General features: G+C 40.9%; 1 protein-coding gene across 1 annotated transcript; it reads right to left on the minus strand.

The window, feature by feature from the left end:
* Positions 1–1,142: 1,142 nt before the first annotated feature.
* On the minus strand, positions 1,143–17,657 carry WDR75 (WD repeat domain 75). The gene is made up of 21 exons (XM_062506664.1): positions 17,572–17,657; positions 17,296–17,425; positions 16,535–16,600; positions 15,873–15,966; positions 15,152–15,276; positions 14,762–14,832; positions 14,103–14,219; positions 13,468–13,556; positions 12,485–12,643; positions 12,120–12,179; positions 11,915–12,030; positions 11,272–11,444; positions 10,378–10,541; positions 8,060–8,243; positions 6,578–6,672; positions 6,093–6,188; positions 5,383–5,552; positions 4,749–4,808; positions 3,484–3,627; positions 3,312–3,403; positions 1,143–1,347 (listed from the first exon to the last, which is right to left on the minus strand). The coding sequence occupies exons 1-21, from the start codon at positions 17,655–17,657 to the stop codon at positions 1,143–1,145; spliced, it is 2,496 nt and encodes an 831-aa protein (XP_062362648.1).
* Between the last annotated feature and the right edge of the window lie 552 nt (positions 17,658–18,209).

Below are 18,209 nucleotides of genomic sequence, written 5' to 3' on the forward strand. Positions count from 1 at the left end.
TAAGGCATCACAGTTAATATGGAGACCATTCATGGCTACTGAGATACTCAAGAATAAAATAAAATAAAACTATAGAGGAACAGCAGAAAACTGTTTTAAAACTGAAGCATTCCAAAGCAGTCACAGACAAATCAGCAGCAGTCCTCACTCTGTATTCTTCATTGTTGTAATTGCAGTATCAGTAAAGAGGACATTTCCTAAAAGATTGGTCAAGAGTGTGCCTATTAATGTAGTAAAACCATAACCAGAAATGTATTTCCTTCTTGAGCAGAAAAAACACAGAGAACTACAAAGTGAGGGCCCTCTGTTATCCCAGTATGTTCAGTCTGCTGTGTAAAGTGAAACCAAGTCAGTAAAGGCAAAAGATTTTAAGTCCAAAAAAGCTGTATCTTCATGAAGATTTCTAACATACATCAAGTGACATAAAGGAATTCCAGCTGCTGCATTGAAGGCCTATTAAATTTGCTGTTGCACAAACTGATGCCTCTCCTGCATGAGGCAGTTGTCTTGATATTTGGAAAGTTTCATAGTGCTCTGATACACTGAGTACCCTCCACCTAAGAATCTCCACACTCTAATCTTTTATGAACTCCACAAAAGATTAATATCCATATTCTCTAACCAAGGATGTTAAATCAGATGAGATCTGTCTCAGCATCTGGAGAGGAACTTCTGGGGAGGAGACTTGTTACTTACCTGTGTGCAGCACCAAGAACCACCCTGCCTTCCCCTGCCCCACCTTGAGCTAAGCTCTGTCACCAACTGAAGGCATTTACTTTGGCAGCAGTAACCCAGCCTCAGTGGGGAAGATTTTCAGCAGCTGAGCTGTCACTTTGCTAACTGATCAAAATTCAGATAATGAACTCAGTTTTGCTATTATCCTTTTAAATATACCTGTGGGGAGGGAGGGGAACCCCCAAACCAGGTTAAGCATTTTCTAAGGTCACAGAGACTCCTGCAGTAATAAACTAAAAGCAGGATTAGCTTTTAAAACTTTAGTTCCCTCCCCCGAGTTCTGCATTCCTTTGGAAAGAGAAGCTGCTAAAATTTATGGCCAGAGGACCTGCACATTTTTTTAAAGAATATTTAATCCACAAAGCAGCAACTAAAAAAAAAGCTGTTTAAAAAAGTAAGATGTTGGTTTACAAGGCTGATATCCAACTGTAGTCCATTTTTCTTATTTTTCGTAGCTCTTTTTCCTGTGATTTAGACAGTTTACATGTCACCTCCTCTAATAATTCCATATGGCTTGTATCTTCTTGTTCCATTGCTGTGCCATCTTCCTCATCTGAATCATCCTCTGCTTTTTCACTTTCCATTTCTACTTCATCAGCAACTTCTTCAGCACTGGAAGATGTTTGGAAACAACCCAGTTAACAGGTACTCTCACATACTACAGTACTGTAGGGGAGAAGTTATCATGCAAACAACTAAGCAAACAAGATTTTTATCTTCTTTTTTTTCATTTCAGTCTACCTTAAAACTATACTTCTATATACTACAGAAGTATAGTATATTCTTACATATACTGTATGTAATAGTAGAATATATATATGTATTCTACTACTATACTTCTCTTGCCATTTCAATTTCAAGCCATTTTTCAAATAGCTCTCCTCTAAGTAAACTTAAAACAGTTTTCTTTCTAAAAATACAGTCTATAACTGCAGAGCAGGAAGGTCAGCATTATGACAAATGTTACAACACTGCAGTCCCACAGGATCAGAAACATTGGATATACTGGTAGATGAGACAGTATTCAAGAAGGCCATTCTTCTCTTTCAAATCTGAAAAAGGTCACTTGGTCTTCGAAACTGCTAGAATAGAGTGGTAACAGGAAAGAAAAAAAATTCTTGGGTTGTTTGGGTTCTTTTTCCTCTAGAGAAGTGTTTAAAGTGGCTGCTCCCTTCTGAGTTCAAGAATTTTAAGCCTTTGCTGAAGTAGAAAGCCCAATTCCAACAAATTACAATGAACTATTATAATTTCAAATGCGTTAATTAATAGTATGAATTCAAGTGTCTGTTGTATAAGTATTCCAGATCTATTAAGAATGAACTGCATGACAAAACAGTACTGGTCTTCTAAAAATCCTCTTTTCTAATCCAAACTGTTTATCACACTCAAAATGTAAATGGAGAAGCACACAGTAACATCATAGTACAAAGGAAAATTAAAGCATTTACTGCTAATAATATATATCCAGTGTATAAAATACACACTAGACAGTGATAAATTGTGCTCAATCTTCAAGGGCCCAGTGCTGCAGCCCCTACATGTGCCTTTAAATGCACAGCCATACTAATCACCCCTGTCAAAGTACAAGCTCTGCAAGGGCAAATATTTACACAGGTCACTGAACTCTCACATTCTTCAGGACTGCAAAAAGACTCGAGTTTCCATGTATCAGATTTTTGTGGATGTTTTGTTGTGCCATGCAGTCTGAGACCTTGCAGCAGTGGCCAGCACAAGGTGGCAGAAGGCAGGATCCTGCTGCTGGGGCAGAACCCAGAGCCCTCTCAGCAGCTGTGTTCGTTTTTGGGTAAGCCCTGGCCCTGTGAACCACCCACTCACCCGGCTGGCAAATCCACACCAACACCTGATTCCAAGGACAGGTTCTCATCCCTGGTCTGGCACAGTTTTATGGAACACTTTAAAGAAGAGATGGCATAAAAAATGCAGTCTGAACTGGCTAGAGTGGAAGTGACAAGATATTAATCTTAATACAAGGCCACTCTCATAATCCCTGTGCCTGCATTCCTTTTTAGCAGCATACATTGATCCCAAAGGAGAAAGCTACCATTTTAAGTACCTATCAAACTACTCTATTAAACTGGAATTAATGCACTGCAAGCCAAACTTGGACGTGCTTACAGTATACACTTGTATTTTGTAGCTTAATTAGAAATGGCATTTGAGTTTTACACAAATTCTTAAGATCAAGCTTCTAACTTCTGGGTGTATCTAGAAACTGAAACCAAAAATTATGCAGGAAGTCACAGTAATTTAAAATAAAGTTGAGAATCTAATATCCAAAATTAGCACTAAAAAGCCACTAAATCTCTGCAATAAAGTTAAATTAATAGAGAACATTTCAGTGTAAAGGCAGTGTTTTACTTATAAGCACATTATGCAAAACCCAGCAAAAATATCATCAAGAAAAGAGCCAACACACTAAACAGCCAGATCACTATCACACATTCTATTAACTCAATGAATAGATAGAGTGTTGGAAAACTTTTACACTTTGAACAAAGATGTACATAATTTAAAATAACTTTGATAACTAAGGAGAGTTCTTGAACTTTTCCTACCTTTTGTTCTCCTTGGAGATGAGCAATGAGTTAATAAATATGGTGCAAAGGAAGGAAGCAGATGGCAAAACATGTGCTGGAGTGTGCAAAAGCTGCAAAGACAAAACAGAAGCTTTAACAAAGATTTTGTTTGTCATGATTTTGCTTGTACATTTACTATAATTACTCCTACCTCTTTGACAGCAGGTGAAGCTTGCTCCTGCTTATTATGAACAACTAATTTTCCAGGGTCTGTATCCTCCTGTGCTTGCTGACGTCTGTGCTTTCCCAACAGCAAACTAAATGGTGTCACAGGAAGACTTTCTTCTACTGCCAGCTTGAAAAAATGTAAGTAGAATTTTAGTGTCACAAATCTAAGTTCGATCTCCTTTTAAATTACCAAAATTCAGAATAAACCCAAGTGAGGAAAGTGTACACTCAAATTTAACTCAACTGAGCTACGTAACTCTTTGTACTCGTTCTCTGTCAGGTGTCTGCAGAGAATCCTGCACAGAGGGTTGCAAAACTCTCCAGAATCTGGATCCAAGAGTACTAGATTTTAGTTTTCTATCTACCAATTAACTTCCAAGTATGGAAGGTGGTGCATGTGCCAGAAAACCAAAGGATGGGTTTTTCTGATTCCACTTAGAACCAAAAGATCATTTATACTCCAGCATCATCTGCAGGGAGATTCAACTGTAATGGGAAGCAAAACATGGCACCTTGACTTTTGGCATTTTCCAACATCAATATGCATTAAGCTGAACACCAAATTATTTCCCCACCCTCCAAAGAAACTGACTGCTTATGCCTACATTCCCACAGCATTTTGTATTAGAAAGATACTAACTTCTACTTTGATCTATTTTATGTAACCAACCAAATCAACCAAATGCTGCTGTTTCAATGAGTATGAAACACTTCTTCAACATGAAATAAAAAAAATAAAAAAAAAAAAAAAAAAAAAAAAAATCCAATTTCCCAGACTTCTTTTCCACAGAAATACACACTGGAATGCAATTCTGGAACTCCTTCTCACTGATAAGTGAGAACTGACTGACAGCTGTTCATCCCCATCAGAAAGCACAGTTCAGAACACACTCAAGGTTCCAAGTGTTACAGAAACCGAGATAAGGAAAGAACTTATTCAAACATTTTTTGCTTCTTTTCTTCATTTGTGTAACCTGAATTTCTTAGAAAAGTATTCTTTCTTCCCCCCTCCCCCAGGGGAGATGGACAGTAGCTTATTGATACTTAAAAAAAAATTTTACAAACAGCACTTCTTGTCAAAAAATAAGCAAATCCAGATTACTGCCCCTTCAGCTAAGTGCCTGTGACTCCAGGTAAGGATCTGGCATGCATTTTCATGACAAAGGCGAATTTCAATTTGACAAAATGACCACCACCAGAATTTTGAACTGCTCTGTCCACCTGAGTCAGAACTTCTCTGAGAGGTACCTGTTTGCTCGATGGTGTGAGCCTTTCTTCCAGAGACTTTGTGCTAAGTGTCATCAGCTCCTAAAATACAGAAGGACGTAGCACAGTTATCATATGTGAAACTGCTTTCCATATTTCCATACCTTGCCTACAGAAGCTTCTAACTGGCCCAAAACCTTTTATAGTCAAGTGAAAGAAGCAAAACCATCTCTTCCTCTTTATTTTATTAAGAAACTGAAGAGAAGCAAGAATGGACCAAGAGGTTCTATAGACTTTTTGGGAAAATGAGCAAAAAAATACCACACCCACATCCAGAAACTACAGGGAAACTGAATATCACCTGGAACATCTGAATGATCAGCAATAATTCATACAGCTTCTAGGTTCTTGTTTAAGCTAACTTGGGAGCATTGCCTATGCTGTTTATCTAGTGTCTTGTATCAATGAGGCAGCATAAACTATTCACCACAGAAAACCAGTAAATAATTCTGAGCTTAGGCTGTTTTGGCAGTTGAAAGCTTTCAACAAAGCACAGGTGATAATGTCTTGAAATCAAAAAAGGAACTCCTCATAAGCAGAACTCTTAATTCATATCAGTCAATTTTAAAGAAAAGAGTTCTTCCCCAGGAACCACCTACCAGTTACTATTCCTTACCTGTGTATCCGTAAGAAAAAACAGTTGGGATTTTCTTAGCCATAGGTATTTTTCTGAGCTTGTAATTTCAGGTTCATCTCTTGGAACAAAGGCAGCAAGCAGGATCTTCTCTTTACAAAGATTTCTCTGGATGTAGATTGGCCGTGGCTCATTTGGTTTAAACACAAACACTGCAATACCAAGAATATATTTTATTTAAATCAGGAAATTTTTATGCTCCTGGCTAGCTGTCAAAGCCCTGCACATCACAGCCAGGAAGGCTGGACAGGATTGCCTCCAAGCACCAGTTTACAGGAACATAACTGGATAACTTCACTCAATAATAGAAGGGACCTTTCACTCCAGTACTCCAGTCCAGATAACATTAAAATTTCTGTAGGAAGAGTTAATTTAATGTCAGAGCTCTCAAATGTAGCTGCACAGTTCTGCATTTACAAGAGAGGATCAAGACATTTGAGACCCACACCCAGAAAGTGTGGCTAATCCTGAGGTATATCCTGTACCTGAAGCTACCTGCTGGAAGAAAAGGTAGCACACTTGATCTGAATGCTGCTGTCAGATATGGCTCAGTTTGCACAGGTGCAAGCACACACTGAAATCCCTCTCCAGCTTTCACAGTCTGAATTCTAAGAAAACCTCTTCTAGAAATCGTGCTTCCCCAGTTCTAAATTCTGCTGATCATGACTTGTCAAAGAAGGATTTGTACTTACAGCTGGACTCTTTGGAGAGCCATGAGACTGCAGCAATATGTTCAGAAAGGGGATCGGGTTGCAGAACTACAACGTTGAGGTGGGCACTCCACTCCACTGAAAAGCAAGCACAGCAAGAGCCAGAGGTGAAAAGGAGCCAAACAAAAGGTGAACAAATATCACACAGAGCCTTTGGTGCTGGAAGAGGCAGCTCCAGTCATTCCCTAGTGAGTAAAAACACACACAAATGCTACCAACTCCTACACAAGTGTAAGAAATACTACCTATTGCCAGGTTATCGTTCACCTAACTTAAAACTTATTCTGCACACACACACACAAAGCACATGCACATGGACAGGATACTAGCCTAAGTATGAAAATCATCCCATTTCAACAGGGCATTTTGTAGTGGGTTAAATCTGGAATTGAACTAGAATTATTTCAAGGTTTCACAGTAATTTCATGTAATAAATTTACTCTGGCACACATTCAAGCTGATCTTACATGCACAAGTGAGCAGGTTCCAGCAACACAGGAAGCCATAGTCAGTGGCACCAATAAGGTACTTGGAACATGTTAGTCTCCCAAAGCAGATGTTCCTACAGAAGCAAAAAGTCAAAACAAGTTAGTCAGCTTCAGAGTTCATGTTTATTTTTCTATGTAGCAATTACTCACAAGTCACAAAAACCATTCAGTTATGATTTAGTTTTGGGATCTAAATCTGAAGTTTGCTTTTTGCATTCACCTCTAGTGGCATGAAACTCCACACACAACTACCAGATAAGTCTGATGATTTCAAGTGCATAAATATGTAAGGATTACATGTTTCTACAGCATTCCAATATAAAGGAGGGATTTTAAATGCTTAAATACATTACAAACCCATACATAATTGTAGGTGTTCACATTGGGATTGGAAAATAACTTCCATATTTAAAGTAGTTTTACTGTTGTTGAAGAACTAGAATGAGAGAACTAGTTATAAAAAGGTTATTGTCAATTGCTCCAGTTGAAGAAAGCATGTGATTTAAATCTCAGTCTCTTGTTTGAGAATAACAGAACAGCCTTATGACTTCTAGTAATAAAAAGATTTTCAAAAAAGCTAGTAAGGGACAGAATTTGTATATTAAAGCATAGCCCTTTGAAGTTATTCAAGTAATACAGCAATTCATGATATTCCTACAGTAATTTATTTCTTTTTAATATAACAAATGGTGAACATTGTAAGAGGAGGCAGCTGGCCTGGGAAAAGCTTGCCACTGCACCAAGCTGGTGGCTCACGAGCCTCCCACAGTTTTCCTGCACACCAGTTTCAGAGTAACATTTCTCAATTTCCACTCTTAGAGGACTAATATAAAACAGACTTCATCACACAAAAGAAAAGCTTACAAAAATACACACAGCACATGGAAGGGAGAAACCTCTGTATGCTGCTATGATTCTTTGTGACCATACAATGTTGGTATCTTTCATCATGACAGCACACAATGGAGCATTACTGGGATAGTCTGCCAGGAAAACAGGGATTTTCAAAGAGAGGATCAAGATGTGTATTTCACAGTAAAGATCAAGTCATCATGCCTTTATGGTTTATTGATAGAATTTCTATTTCCATGTACACATACATGAATAAAGAACCCACTTCTTGAATTTACACTTCTCCAGGACTTTGATTCACCCCTGGATTAATGGGGAAAAAGAGAAGGGCTATCAGCACACTACTGGTGTGCTCCATGATACAGATTTAAGGATGGCAGATACAGGAGACATATGCAAGTAAGAAGGAACTGCAATGCTTGATCTTACTTTTAAACCAACCACCTTAAAGCCATTTTAGTCTTTTGCATCTATAAATTTAACACTGATAAATTCAATGTTTATGTGTATACGTTTATAAACTTATAAAAGGTCTTGGACTACTATGAATTGATTCTTTTTTTTCCTAAGAGTTCAAATGAGACATAAAAGGGCAGATGAAAAATGTACCTTATATTTCCAGGTGGATGGCAAAATGTACACTTAAGATCCCAAGTAAGTGAATCCCATACAGTGACAGTTTCTTCAAAGCTAACAGCAAGCAAAGAGCCATCTTCTGAGAAGCAGCAGTTTGTAGCTTGGTAGTTGTGGTAGCTGCCTACAAAGTCACAGGTCCAGCTCACACTCTGCTGTGCTGTGTTGAATGAACAAGCTGGTTAATTCAAGTCAATACATGAAGAAAGAAGAATTCAATTATTACTGCAAAATAGGCTCAAGAGTGAGGCAGATTTTTTTTCACAATTTTTGAACAGTACAGAGAAACTGCCCAGTTCAAATATGAGGAACAGCTGGTAGGGTTTTCATTTGTCCTCAGTTTTGAATTTGAGCAGTGAACCTTGAGACTGACATGGTACAATATTCATGCTTTGTTTGTTAAAGCCTTTAACTGTGCTCTCCAAGAGGCACAGGTTAGGTAAAACAATACTGAAGTAGACTCAACACTTATTGTTCTGAAAAATTGTTCTGTCATAGCTCCAGCAAAGACACACAAGCATTACTCAAAATCTGAACACAGCTTGCATCTGAGTCCCACAAACTCATGGTTCATTTACAGATTTGAGGACCACCTAGTGACCCACCAGCATGCTTCCTTGTGTTGGTTCACCTGCCACTGCATTCTGCTGGGATACCTTTCCCACTGTGGATAGTTACCAGAAAATAAACTGGAGCAAAGTGACATTAACATACATTTCCCAGTATAAAATAACTCCTACAGCATGCTTTTGAAACATTTGAGTAGGATGAGGAAAAAAAGTAAAATTACCCTATGCTAAGACAACCTTTAGATAATGGCTACAGGTTGATTATTAAAAGAACTGCCTGTAAAAAAAAAAAAAATCCAGACATTACTGAGTACTTCCAACTGCATGGCACCATCTAGGGGCCCTGCAAGAGACCTGCTGCAATTAGCACACACCAGAATGAATTCAACTGAGGAGCTCCTTGGTGAACTAATATTTGCTGCAGAGAAACTGCAGCAGGTCAAGCCTTTCTACCTGAGCCTTCCCACTCTGCCCCACTGGGCAAATACAGCACAGCAGTCACCACTAATTGGGAACTCTGTAGTCACTGAAGATACAAACACCCTGATGAGGCCAGTCAGCAGATACAAAACTATTTTGTAGAAGGAAAAAAAAAATTAAGTTCATCCCCAACTGACACTATACTCAAGATACTATATGCTCATTAAGATATAATTTAGCCTCAGAAGAATTTATGAAAAAAAGCAAAACCAAACACTCAGATACCACTGAGGGGATTACTATTAATAAAGTAAACAACACAAGTTTTTGTTTTTCTCTCTTTGTCTTCAACCACACCCGAGGAACAAAGAGCTTGGAAATAGAAAGCTTGGCAAAGTTTGCTAAATGGAAACACTAGTAGCTCAAAAGTACTTTTGAACATGTTCTCACCTGCCTATGAAAAGAAACAGATTACTACACTGTAAGCAGCTCAGCAAGACAACTATCACAGCTACTTAGGAACATGAAATGACAAGACACCCAAGTGGCAGGAAAGTGTCACTTCACTTTAGTGTGCCTGACACTGTGATAACACTCAAGTAAAAATACATTAATATGCTGGAAATCTTTTGTATTTCATGTCCAAAGGCATACAGACCAATCATTAAAAAACACAGACAGTCTCTTTGAAAGAAACGAACATCAGCATGTCTTTCAAGAGGTGGAATTTTGTTATTAAAAGTATCTCAGAAATACTGAAATACCCATTCTACGATGTTCAAGTACCTAATGGAAAGGAAGAATGTTAAAAAAATGAACCCTGAAGTGGTAGATCTGTAAAAATGCAAAAGTGCTATAATTTACCACTAAGTCAGCTCAGAGCAACACATTTCTGCATCCTCCTCCTTTAAGCACGAGTCTCAAATGAAAAGCCTACTCAGAAGACTGACAAAAATTCATTTCCTCAGCATGGAAAAATCATTACCACAAATAATTCTTCAACCAACGAGCACAGGGTGCCATTCCCTTCTGCAGCACCTTGCCAAGGTCTCTGGCTATTTCAGGAACCTCCAGACCAAACTAATACTGTGGAACTATGGCAGAACTCCACCACAGGATGCTCAGGAGAACACAATACTTCATGCAGCAGCAGAAGCAGATCAATGCAGGGGACTAAGCAAAATAAAGCAGGGGTCTTAATTTCTACAGCATGACTTCAAATGTCATTGTAGGATCTTTCCAACTCAGGTTATTCTCATGCTCCTATCTTACAAGGTGCAATGAAGTATTTTTGGCCATGCTTACCTTCTGGATCAGTGTCTTCTACCATCACCCAGACTTTGAACACACAGTCTCTGCCAGTTGTTACCAGTATGAGAGAGTCATCTCCCAGTTCAACCATGTCACGAAAGCACATGTCTGTGATGTGGTTGTCATGGGGCGTGTTTATTCTGGTGTTCAGCTCAAAGCTACAGGGAAAGAAAACAGAAGCTTGCCATTCTATTTCATTTGGAACTGGGGAAGACTTCAGTTCAAGTTGATTCTGGAATGGCAGGGAGAAGAGCAATCAAAGAAATTTCTAATTAAGACCACTAAATGGTATTGCATTAACAGATCAGGTTTCCCTAATGGCTTCCATACAGTAGCCCAACACCAAGAATTACCACTAGGCAAGCATCTCTGAAATACTCAGCCTGAACACTGGGCAGTTCCAGTACTTAGAAAAATCAGTCATGGGGTTGATCTTTGTAGTAGCTTTCTTTTGCCTTGTTTCTTTGATAAAATAAAAATGTGTAGTCATAATGTAGTTTTTTAAATAGGAAAATCAGGAAAAAGGTATTAACCAGATGCATGTTAGCTAAAGACAAAGACCAACAATATAGTGATAATCTTCTGTACCTTCTGGAGGACTAATCAATTCATGATGGATTACACAGAGGTGAGAAAACTGTGTGAGCTACATTCTGTCAGGTCCATGACTTTTAATACCAAGAAAATATGTGAATTTAAGTCCCATGTTACAACAGTCTCCGATTACTGTAAGCAAAACAAATCCAGAGCAGTTATTTCCTATGTGGATTCAGTGCTCTGCTGCAGATGCTTTAGTGTGCATGGCAACTCCCCAGATCTGGAAAAACTCCACCTCTGCAAGGCGACGTCTGCGCAGGGATTTGTGCGACCGACGGCTGCTATCATTACCTTTGTATTTCTTCATTGTAGAACCAGAGCTTCAGCTGTAGCTCGGGGTCAGTCACTTCTTCACTCTCCTCTACTGTGGCCAGCCAGGTGCCCCGAGCGCTGAACGCGACCTTCACCAGGTCTGACTGCTTCAGACCCGCCTGGTGGATGTACTGGCGCTGCACTATGTCCAGCTGCAAAGCAAGGCCAAGGCTGCACTTTAAAATTCGGGTAGAGCCCTAAGAGATCCCACTCATGAAACCACGCAGAAAGGATGTTCTGAAGGCTCCAGTCAGACCTGACTGGGCCGTGGCACGAAGTACAGAGACATGTGGGGAAAGAAGAATTAGGGCGTGTGCATTTCACAATGATGTGAAGTGTAGGAAAGAATGAAAAATAATTTGAAGGTGTTTTACCTACAAGTTTTTGACATTTAACAGGATAGCACACTGTTTTAGAGTACCTTTTTCAGTATCAATATTTAGATCTGCTTAGGAAGTGAAGTCGGAGATAAAGTCAAGAACATCTCAGCCTGGAATCCAGCCCTGTGGGATAGCTGCAAGGTTTTTTTCCCATTTGCCATATTAAGTCTTCAAATAAATTGTGATGCACAAGTTACTTGACTGAGTAAGTTAAAGCTTTGGTACAAGCCCATCCAACTTACACTGAACAACTGTTGGTCACTCTGGAGGGAATAGAACTGCAAGTGGCCTGGCTCTCCATTCAGGACCAACGCTTTGGTTCTAGGATCAACTACTAGGCCAGTCTTGACATCCCTACCTGGAAACAAAATTCAGGAGACAAATGACCAAGGCTGTCCAGTGACACATTCAATCCTCTATGTGGAAGATAAATTTTACTGCACTTACTTTTGATTAACCCTTGAATACTCCTGGAAAACCTTAGGTTGCTATTGATTATTGTAATTCCTGAAAGAGAAAGCAGACCAGATCTTGCAAAAGGCACACACCTCATGGTGGGAAAGGGGCTGTAATAATCTGTACTGTAAATGTATCTTGTCTCAGTTTATTACACCAAGGTGGAAAGCCAAGTTACAGCAGTAACCAGGCAAATTGACAGAACTGATTGAACGGTGAAAGAACAAGCATCTCTGTTTTCAGATCACTAAAGAAATTTTCTGTAGTTCTTAGTTGATTCATCTAAAATCAACAAAATAAAGCTCATACAGATTGGCATTTCCATTGAAGTGATATTTGGATGTGTTTTGGCTTACTGTTGTCTGTGTGCAAGGTGGAGCAGAGAACTCCGTCAGAGGACATGGAGATGTACTCGATAGGAGACCCCAGGCGAGGCAGGAAATCCTTCTGGCATGAAGATTCATTGTGCCACTGGACTAGAACAGACTCAACTCCACCACTCAGCAACCTGGTTCCTTTTCCACAAGAAAATACAGTTAAAAGGTTTTGCTTAAAAAGGAGTAAAATCAGCAGCCTGTGTCTTTACAGACAGACATGAGTTTCTCAAAGCTTTCTAAACTGTCACAAGTAAACAATTAGATCAGGCCTGGGCAATACACACAGACATGCTTCTCATTCTCCCCTGTTAAATTGCTAGAGAAACCTGGATTAAGTAAAAGGAACTTGTGTCTACAGTGAAATTTAAGCAATGCTTTGGGAGTAGTAGATGCCATCACTTTCTGAATCAGCTGGATATTTGTGTTAGGGTAAGACTGAATTGTTCTCCTTCTGTGAGAAGTACTTTGCAGTAAGAAATACCTCAAGGAGAATAGTTCAGATCACACAATTCAGATAAAAGTGTAGTATTTCTCACAGCAGGTTTGAGCTCAGACAAGACTGGCTTGTTTGATCTGGAGGCAAGTAAAACTGGCAAGAACTGATTGGTATTATTAATGAAATGGAAGGGGAGGAAGAGTGGAGGTGAGAAGAGGTGAGAGAAAGGGGTTAGATTTTTCTTTCCACCACAGAAGGCAGATATTTGACATCTTAAATGCCAATCAAAATGCATATTAAAAAATAACTGCTTTCATTTTTATTTCAGATCCTTCCTGGATGTACTTAAAATTCTGGAAATTTACTTGTTAGTATGTGGACAAACTTGGAGCTTCTATAGATTCTTCCCTATCTGCTGCAACACTTCAAATTTCAGAAGGTTCTGTTTGTTTGATGGAGATTTTTGGTGGTTTTTGGTAAATTTTTTTTATTGCTTTGTTTTGGTTTTTATTTTTCTTTTACTCACCCTCTAGAGAAAAAGCCAGATCCATGACAATATCATGATGCCAGTGCAGTGTGGAATATGTGTACTCTTTTTTGTGGTGGAAATTCCTCCTGTGTGGAGAGGAGTAAATTAATTCTTTACTCACATCAACAACAGAGTAAACTAAAAGAAATATTGAATTGAATCAATTATATCATCCTGCCCTCTAACTTCTAGACTACTTTACCCTACAAGTGATACAGGAGGAGGGAATGAACCACACCAGAGGTTTTCAGAACCCTCCTGGTCCACACCTCACAGATGTGCTGAGCAACTCAGCCCTGGAAGCAACTTAACCATGTGATGTTTTTAATCTGTATTCCACTGGTGTGCTACCAGTGGAATACATGATTAAACTCTTAGGACTCTTCTTGCCCATAAAGAGTTATTTCAGCTGCTCTTGCATTACCTTTTATACCTAAGTTTAGATTCAATGGAGATAACACAGGCATTTTTCCACCTGGCGGATACACTGTCAGCACTGCAGGTTCATTGCTCACTCTGACTTCTAAAAATGGCAATGCTAAGGACAAATTAGACTGCTTTGCTCAGGTCTGACTTAATTCCTACAGTCAGGAGAGCTTATGGGACACACAATTAACCAAAAATGCCCAAACCAGAGGCGAATCTTTCCATCAGCATGGCCAGTTGCAATGCAGTCCTCCTTAGGATGGCACACAACACAACTGAAGCGATTGTCTCCTCCTTTTGTCTTCAGTGTACTTAAAGAAAACCTTCAAAAGTAAAGAAAGTAACTTCAATTCTAAGAGTTAGGTTGTTTTTTCTTAAACAAATCTTCAAAAGGATCAGCTAGTGCACATAAAAAATAATTCCAATTAGCAAAATTAAACACTTTAAAGCTGTTATGGTTACATGCACTCCCAAAAAATAGTGACAGACTTATTTTCCTCTTGATGTCCTTAATTCTTCACCTTCAGTCACGCTGAAAGTGTTTTTGCTTTTGTCTTTGTGTCCCTCTTTGCTTTTCTCCTGCTTCCCTCCCGTTGTCTGGGCCCTGCCCAAACTATGTCACTTATTCCAGGTCATAATCAACCTAGAGTATTTAACTGAAAAAAATACATTCCTGAGCTGCAAAGGTAAAGTACCACTGCCACTGCTCTGCTCACTGTTCACTTGTACAGGAACTTCTTATACAGTGACTACACCCCCTCCAGCAGAAAACCAAATATGAGATCACGTGTGCACACATTACGAGTTAAACATTTAGGATATATCAGACTGAAACAATACCTGACATTTTCATTCTCATTCTTACCTGTTCAACAGTTTCCGTTTAAAAAAATAAACTTGGAGGTTCACGTCCTTCACTGATACCACATATGCACCCTGTTAATGTAAAGCCATTTAGGACATGAAGATTATGTTTTCATACAAGAAAAAAAAAAAGCCCATTTCATTACAAAGTACTTTACACTGAAGACACCATATAAGCTGATGTTAAGTAAATACTTTCCCATTATAAGTGTCAAAGTTTAGAATTTTTGCAATATTAAAGATAGCATGGTTCTTACAAATTAATTTTGTTTCAGTTTTGTTACAGTACTGCTGTGTTTTGTATAAAGGCATAAACAGAATACAGCTCATCTGAGAGGAAAAGAAACCCCAACCAACCAACACCGCAGAGAAGGAAAAAAAGTGAACATACTTCTCTTCCAAAAGCAGTGTGCTTCATTGATGCACCCACATCATCCAGAACCACTGAGAGCTCCTTGCCTTCCAGATCTTGGCCTGCTCCTTTCGTCAGTTTAACTGAGACCAGCTGGAATGTATCTGACCAAAGAAAAAAAAATCTGTCTGAAACCAAGAGTAGCACTGAAGAAAAAGGACAGACAGTGGCTATCACTGCAAGTGTAAGCAGAATCCAACAGAAACTACAGAGTATTTGGTCTTGCTCTGAAGTAGCAATGTATTATAGTACACAATAAGGCCAAGCTGTATTTATTGCAGACCAAATCCCATAAAAAAAATACCTTGGCATGCTGTGAATAGGACAAGTCAGTTTATGGCAAAACTGCCTAAGGTGGGAGAATCAACTCCAGCACTCATACCCAACTTCAGTAGTACAACCTGTACCTTTGTGAGCACTGCTCAAAGATGAACTGCATCTATGAGACCACAGCCATGCAGTACATGCTTCAAAATCAAAGGAAAGCACTCTTCTAGACAAATATTGGAATGATAGATGTCACAGAATAAGAATGAAAGAGGTACAAATGGCAGGACTACACACATTTACCACAGGATTTAGAAAATATTTCACAATTAACATATTAAAGCCCATTCTTGCAGCACACAGCTCACTGCTGGGGCAGCAGCACAGACACAGAATGACTGAGATGACATGGATGATGCTATTTGTACTGTACCTCGTTCACCCTTCTTTGGAATGACAACAAACACTGAGTCCTCAGCACTAGCAAGTGTGTACAGTGCCAGAAGTTTGGATCCTACAGTGAAAGTCTGAAGAAAAAAAAGAGAAGGAAATCAACAATTACTCATTTGTGTGTATATGTCTGAAATAAAGAAATCGTGTATTAAAGAAACATTCATGTATTAATTAAAATTCTCAATTCTAAGACAAATACATCTTTATTCTATCAAGGACCAATACAAATGTTAAAACAGTACTATTAAAATATGAGACATTAGAATTACTGAAAAGTCTCAAAATACCTTATCCCTAATACAAAGCAGAAGGCACAACCAGAGGTGGGCATTTAGTAGAAAACGTGAGCGAGAATATGCTCCCATTTTCAAGCCATTGGATTAATTTCTATTGGTGTATCCCAAACTGCAGCACACTTCCCAGAGCTACACTGGGCTCAAAACTGCAGCAGGCAGTAAAGTCAGTAAGTCAGTACTTCCCCCATCTTCTTCCCTGAAAGGATTTGCATTATCATCATCATCATCACACATTCTATTACTGCCATAATTAGATGGGTTTTAGGTTGTGTTAATAGCAGAACAACCCATCTCAGACTGATTTGTGCCCGTTTTTGACATGCTTTTAACAGGAATAACAACGTACTTTAATGAGAATGCCATCCATGAAGTCCCACAGCTTAATAGCACCATCGAGAGAGGAAGAATAGAGCTGAAGAAAAAAATCCAAAAACAACTGCATAAGAGCAATATATTAAAGCCAGATTCTACACAGAATCACAACTACGTTTCCACGTACCTGAGTAATAAAAACACAGGACAGAGACCAGCTCTGTACTGCTTTCAAATAAAATGCAAGTACTTGTCACAGAGAAATGCATGCTGTCACAGAGAGTGAATGCACAGATACCCACCATGTGAACATCTAATTTTGCACAGCTAACATGCAGATGAGTCCCTCTTGGTAAACAACTCCTGTTTATATCCAGGCACCTAAAAAAGCCCACCAGAGCACAGAAGGCAGGCTGGGGGCAGACAGAGCCACTGGGCAAGTTAAAGGGATTTAGTCACATCTGCATCAGTACCAGCAGATACAGAATAGAGAACACCAACCACGGCATTTCTGATTTTCTCACGTGCTTCTTCTGTCTTTTCAGTCAAAGAACCAGAAATACTGCTGTATTTCCGTTTTGCTGTCATTCCATTCAAGGAGTGCAATCCACGTGACATTTCACGTTTGTGTTTGTAGGAACCTGACACAGTCCAACTTTTTCTGTCAGATATCAGCGAAACATCCGCTCGACGATGCCCCAAGCGCTCCCAGCCCCTTCCCGAGCCCCGGCCAGCCCCGGGAGAGCCCCCGCGGTGGCACACAGGGCCACCCCAGCCCGACCTCGCCCCGCGAACCTGCATGTGGTTGTGCGGGTTCAGCTGGATGCCGGTCACCAGGTCGGCGTGGCCGCCCATGAGCCGCACGATCTCCTCGGTATTCACGCTGTACACCTTCACGAAGTCCCCCGAGGCGTACAGCAGGTACCTGCAGGGGGAAACGCTGTTACACCTCCCGAAAAGGCCCGGGCGCCCCGCGGCAGCCGCAGGCCGCGGGAACACCGGCGGGAAGAGCCCCGCTCGGAGCTCAGGAGCACCCCCGAACGCGGCCCCTCGGCCCCCTGCCCCACTTGCTTGGAGTCGGCGGAGAACACGGCCCTGGCGCCGCGCAGGGTGCTGCCCCCGCACCGCACCACGCGGAGCGCGCCCGGCGCCACCATCTTGTCCCGCCGCCACCCGCGCGCCGGCCCCGCCCCGCCCGGATTGGCCCCGCCCCGCCCGGCGCTGATTGGCCCCTCCCCGCCCGGCGCTGATTGGCCGCCCCGCCGCCGCGTGCTGAGGGCGGGCCGTGCGCGCCCCCTCACGGAGAGCCCCGAGCGGCCCCGAAACCTCCGCATCCATCGCTGAGAGTGGGACACTCAGTCCGGGCTCCCGCTAAACACCACCCCCGGAGTCCCTGGGCAGCTCCTTCCAACCACTCTTTCTGTGAAGAAATTGTTCCTAATATCCAACCTGAATCTCCGCTGGCACAGCTTGAGACTGTGTCCTCCCGTCCGTTTCCCGGGAGCAGAGCCCGCCCCTCACCTGCCCGCAGCTTCCTTGGCAGGTAGTTTGTACAGGGCGCTGCACCCACCGTTAGTGCCCCCGCCGAGCGCCCCTCAGAGCTCCGCTGAGTGCGGGGAGCTGTGGAGCCTGGAAGGATGCTGCCCGTGCCCACTGCCAGGGTTTTCCTCTGAAACCTGCCCCGGCTGCTCTCCCCGGCCATTCCCGGC

This window comes from Cinclus cinclus, chromosome 21 (genome assembly GCF_963662255.1).
Source record: "Cinclus cinclus chromosome 21, bCinCin1.1, whole genome shotgun sequence".
NCBI classification, from domain to species: domain Eukaryota; kingdom Metazoa; phylum Chordata; class Aves; order Passeriformes; family Cinclidae; genus Cinclus; species Cinclus cinclus.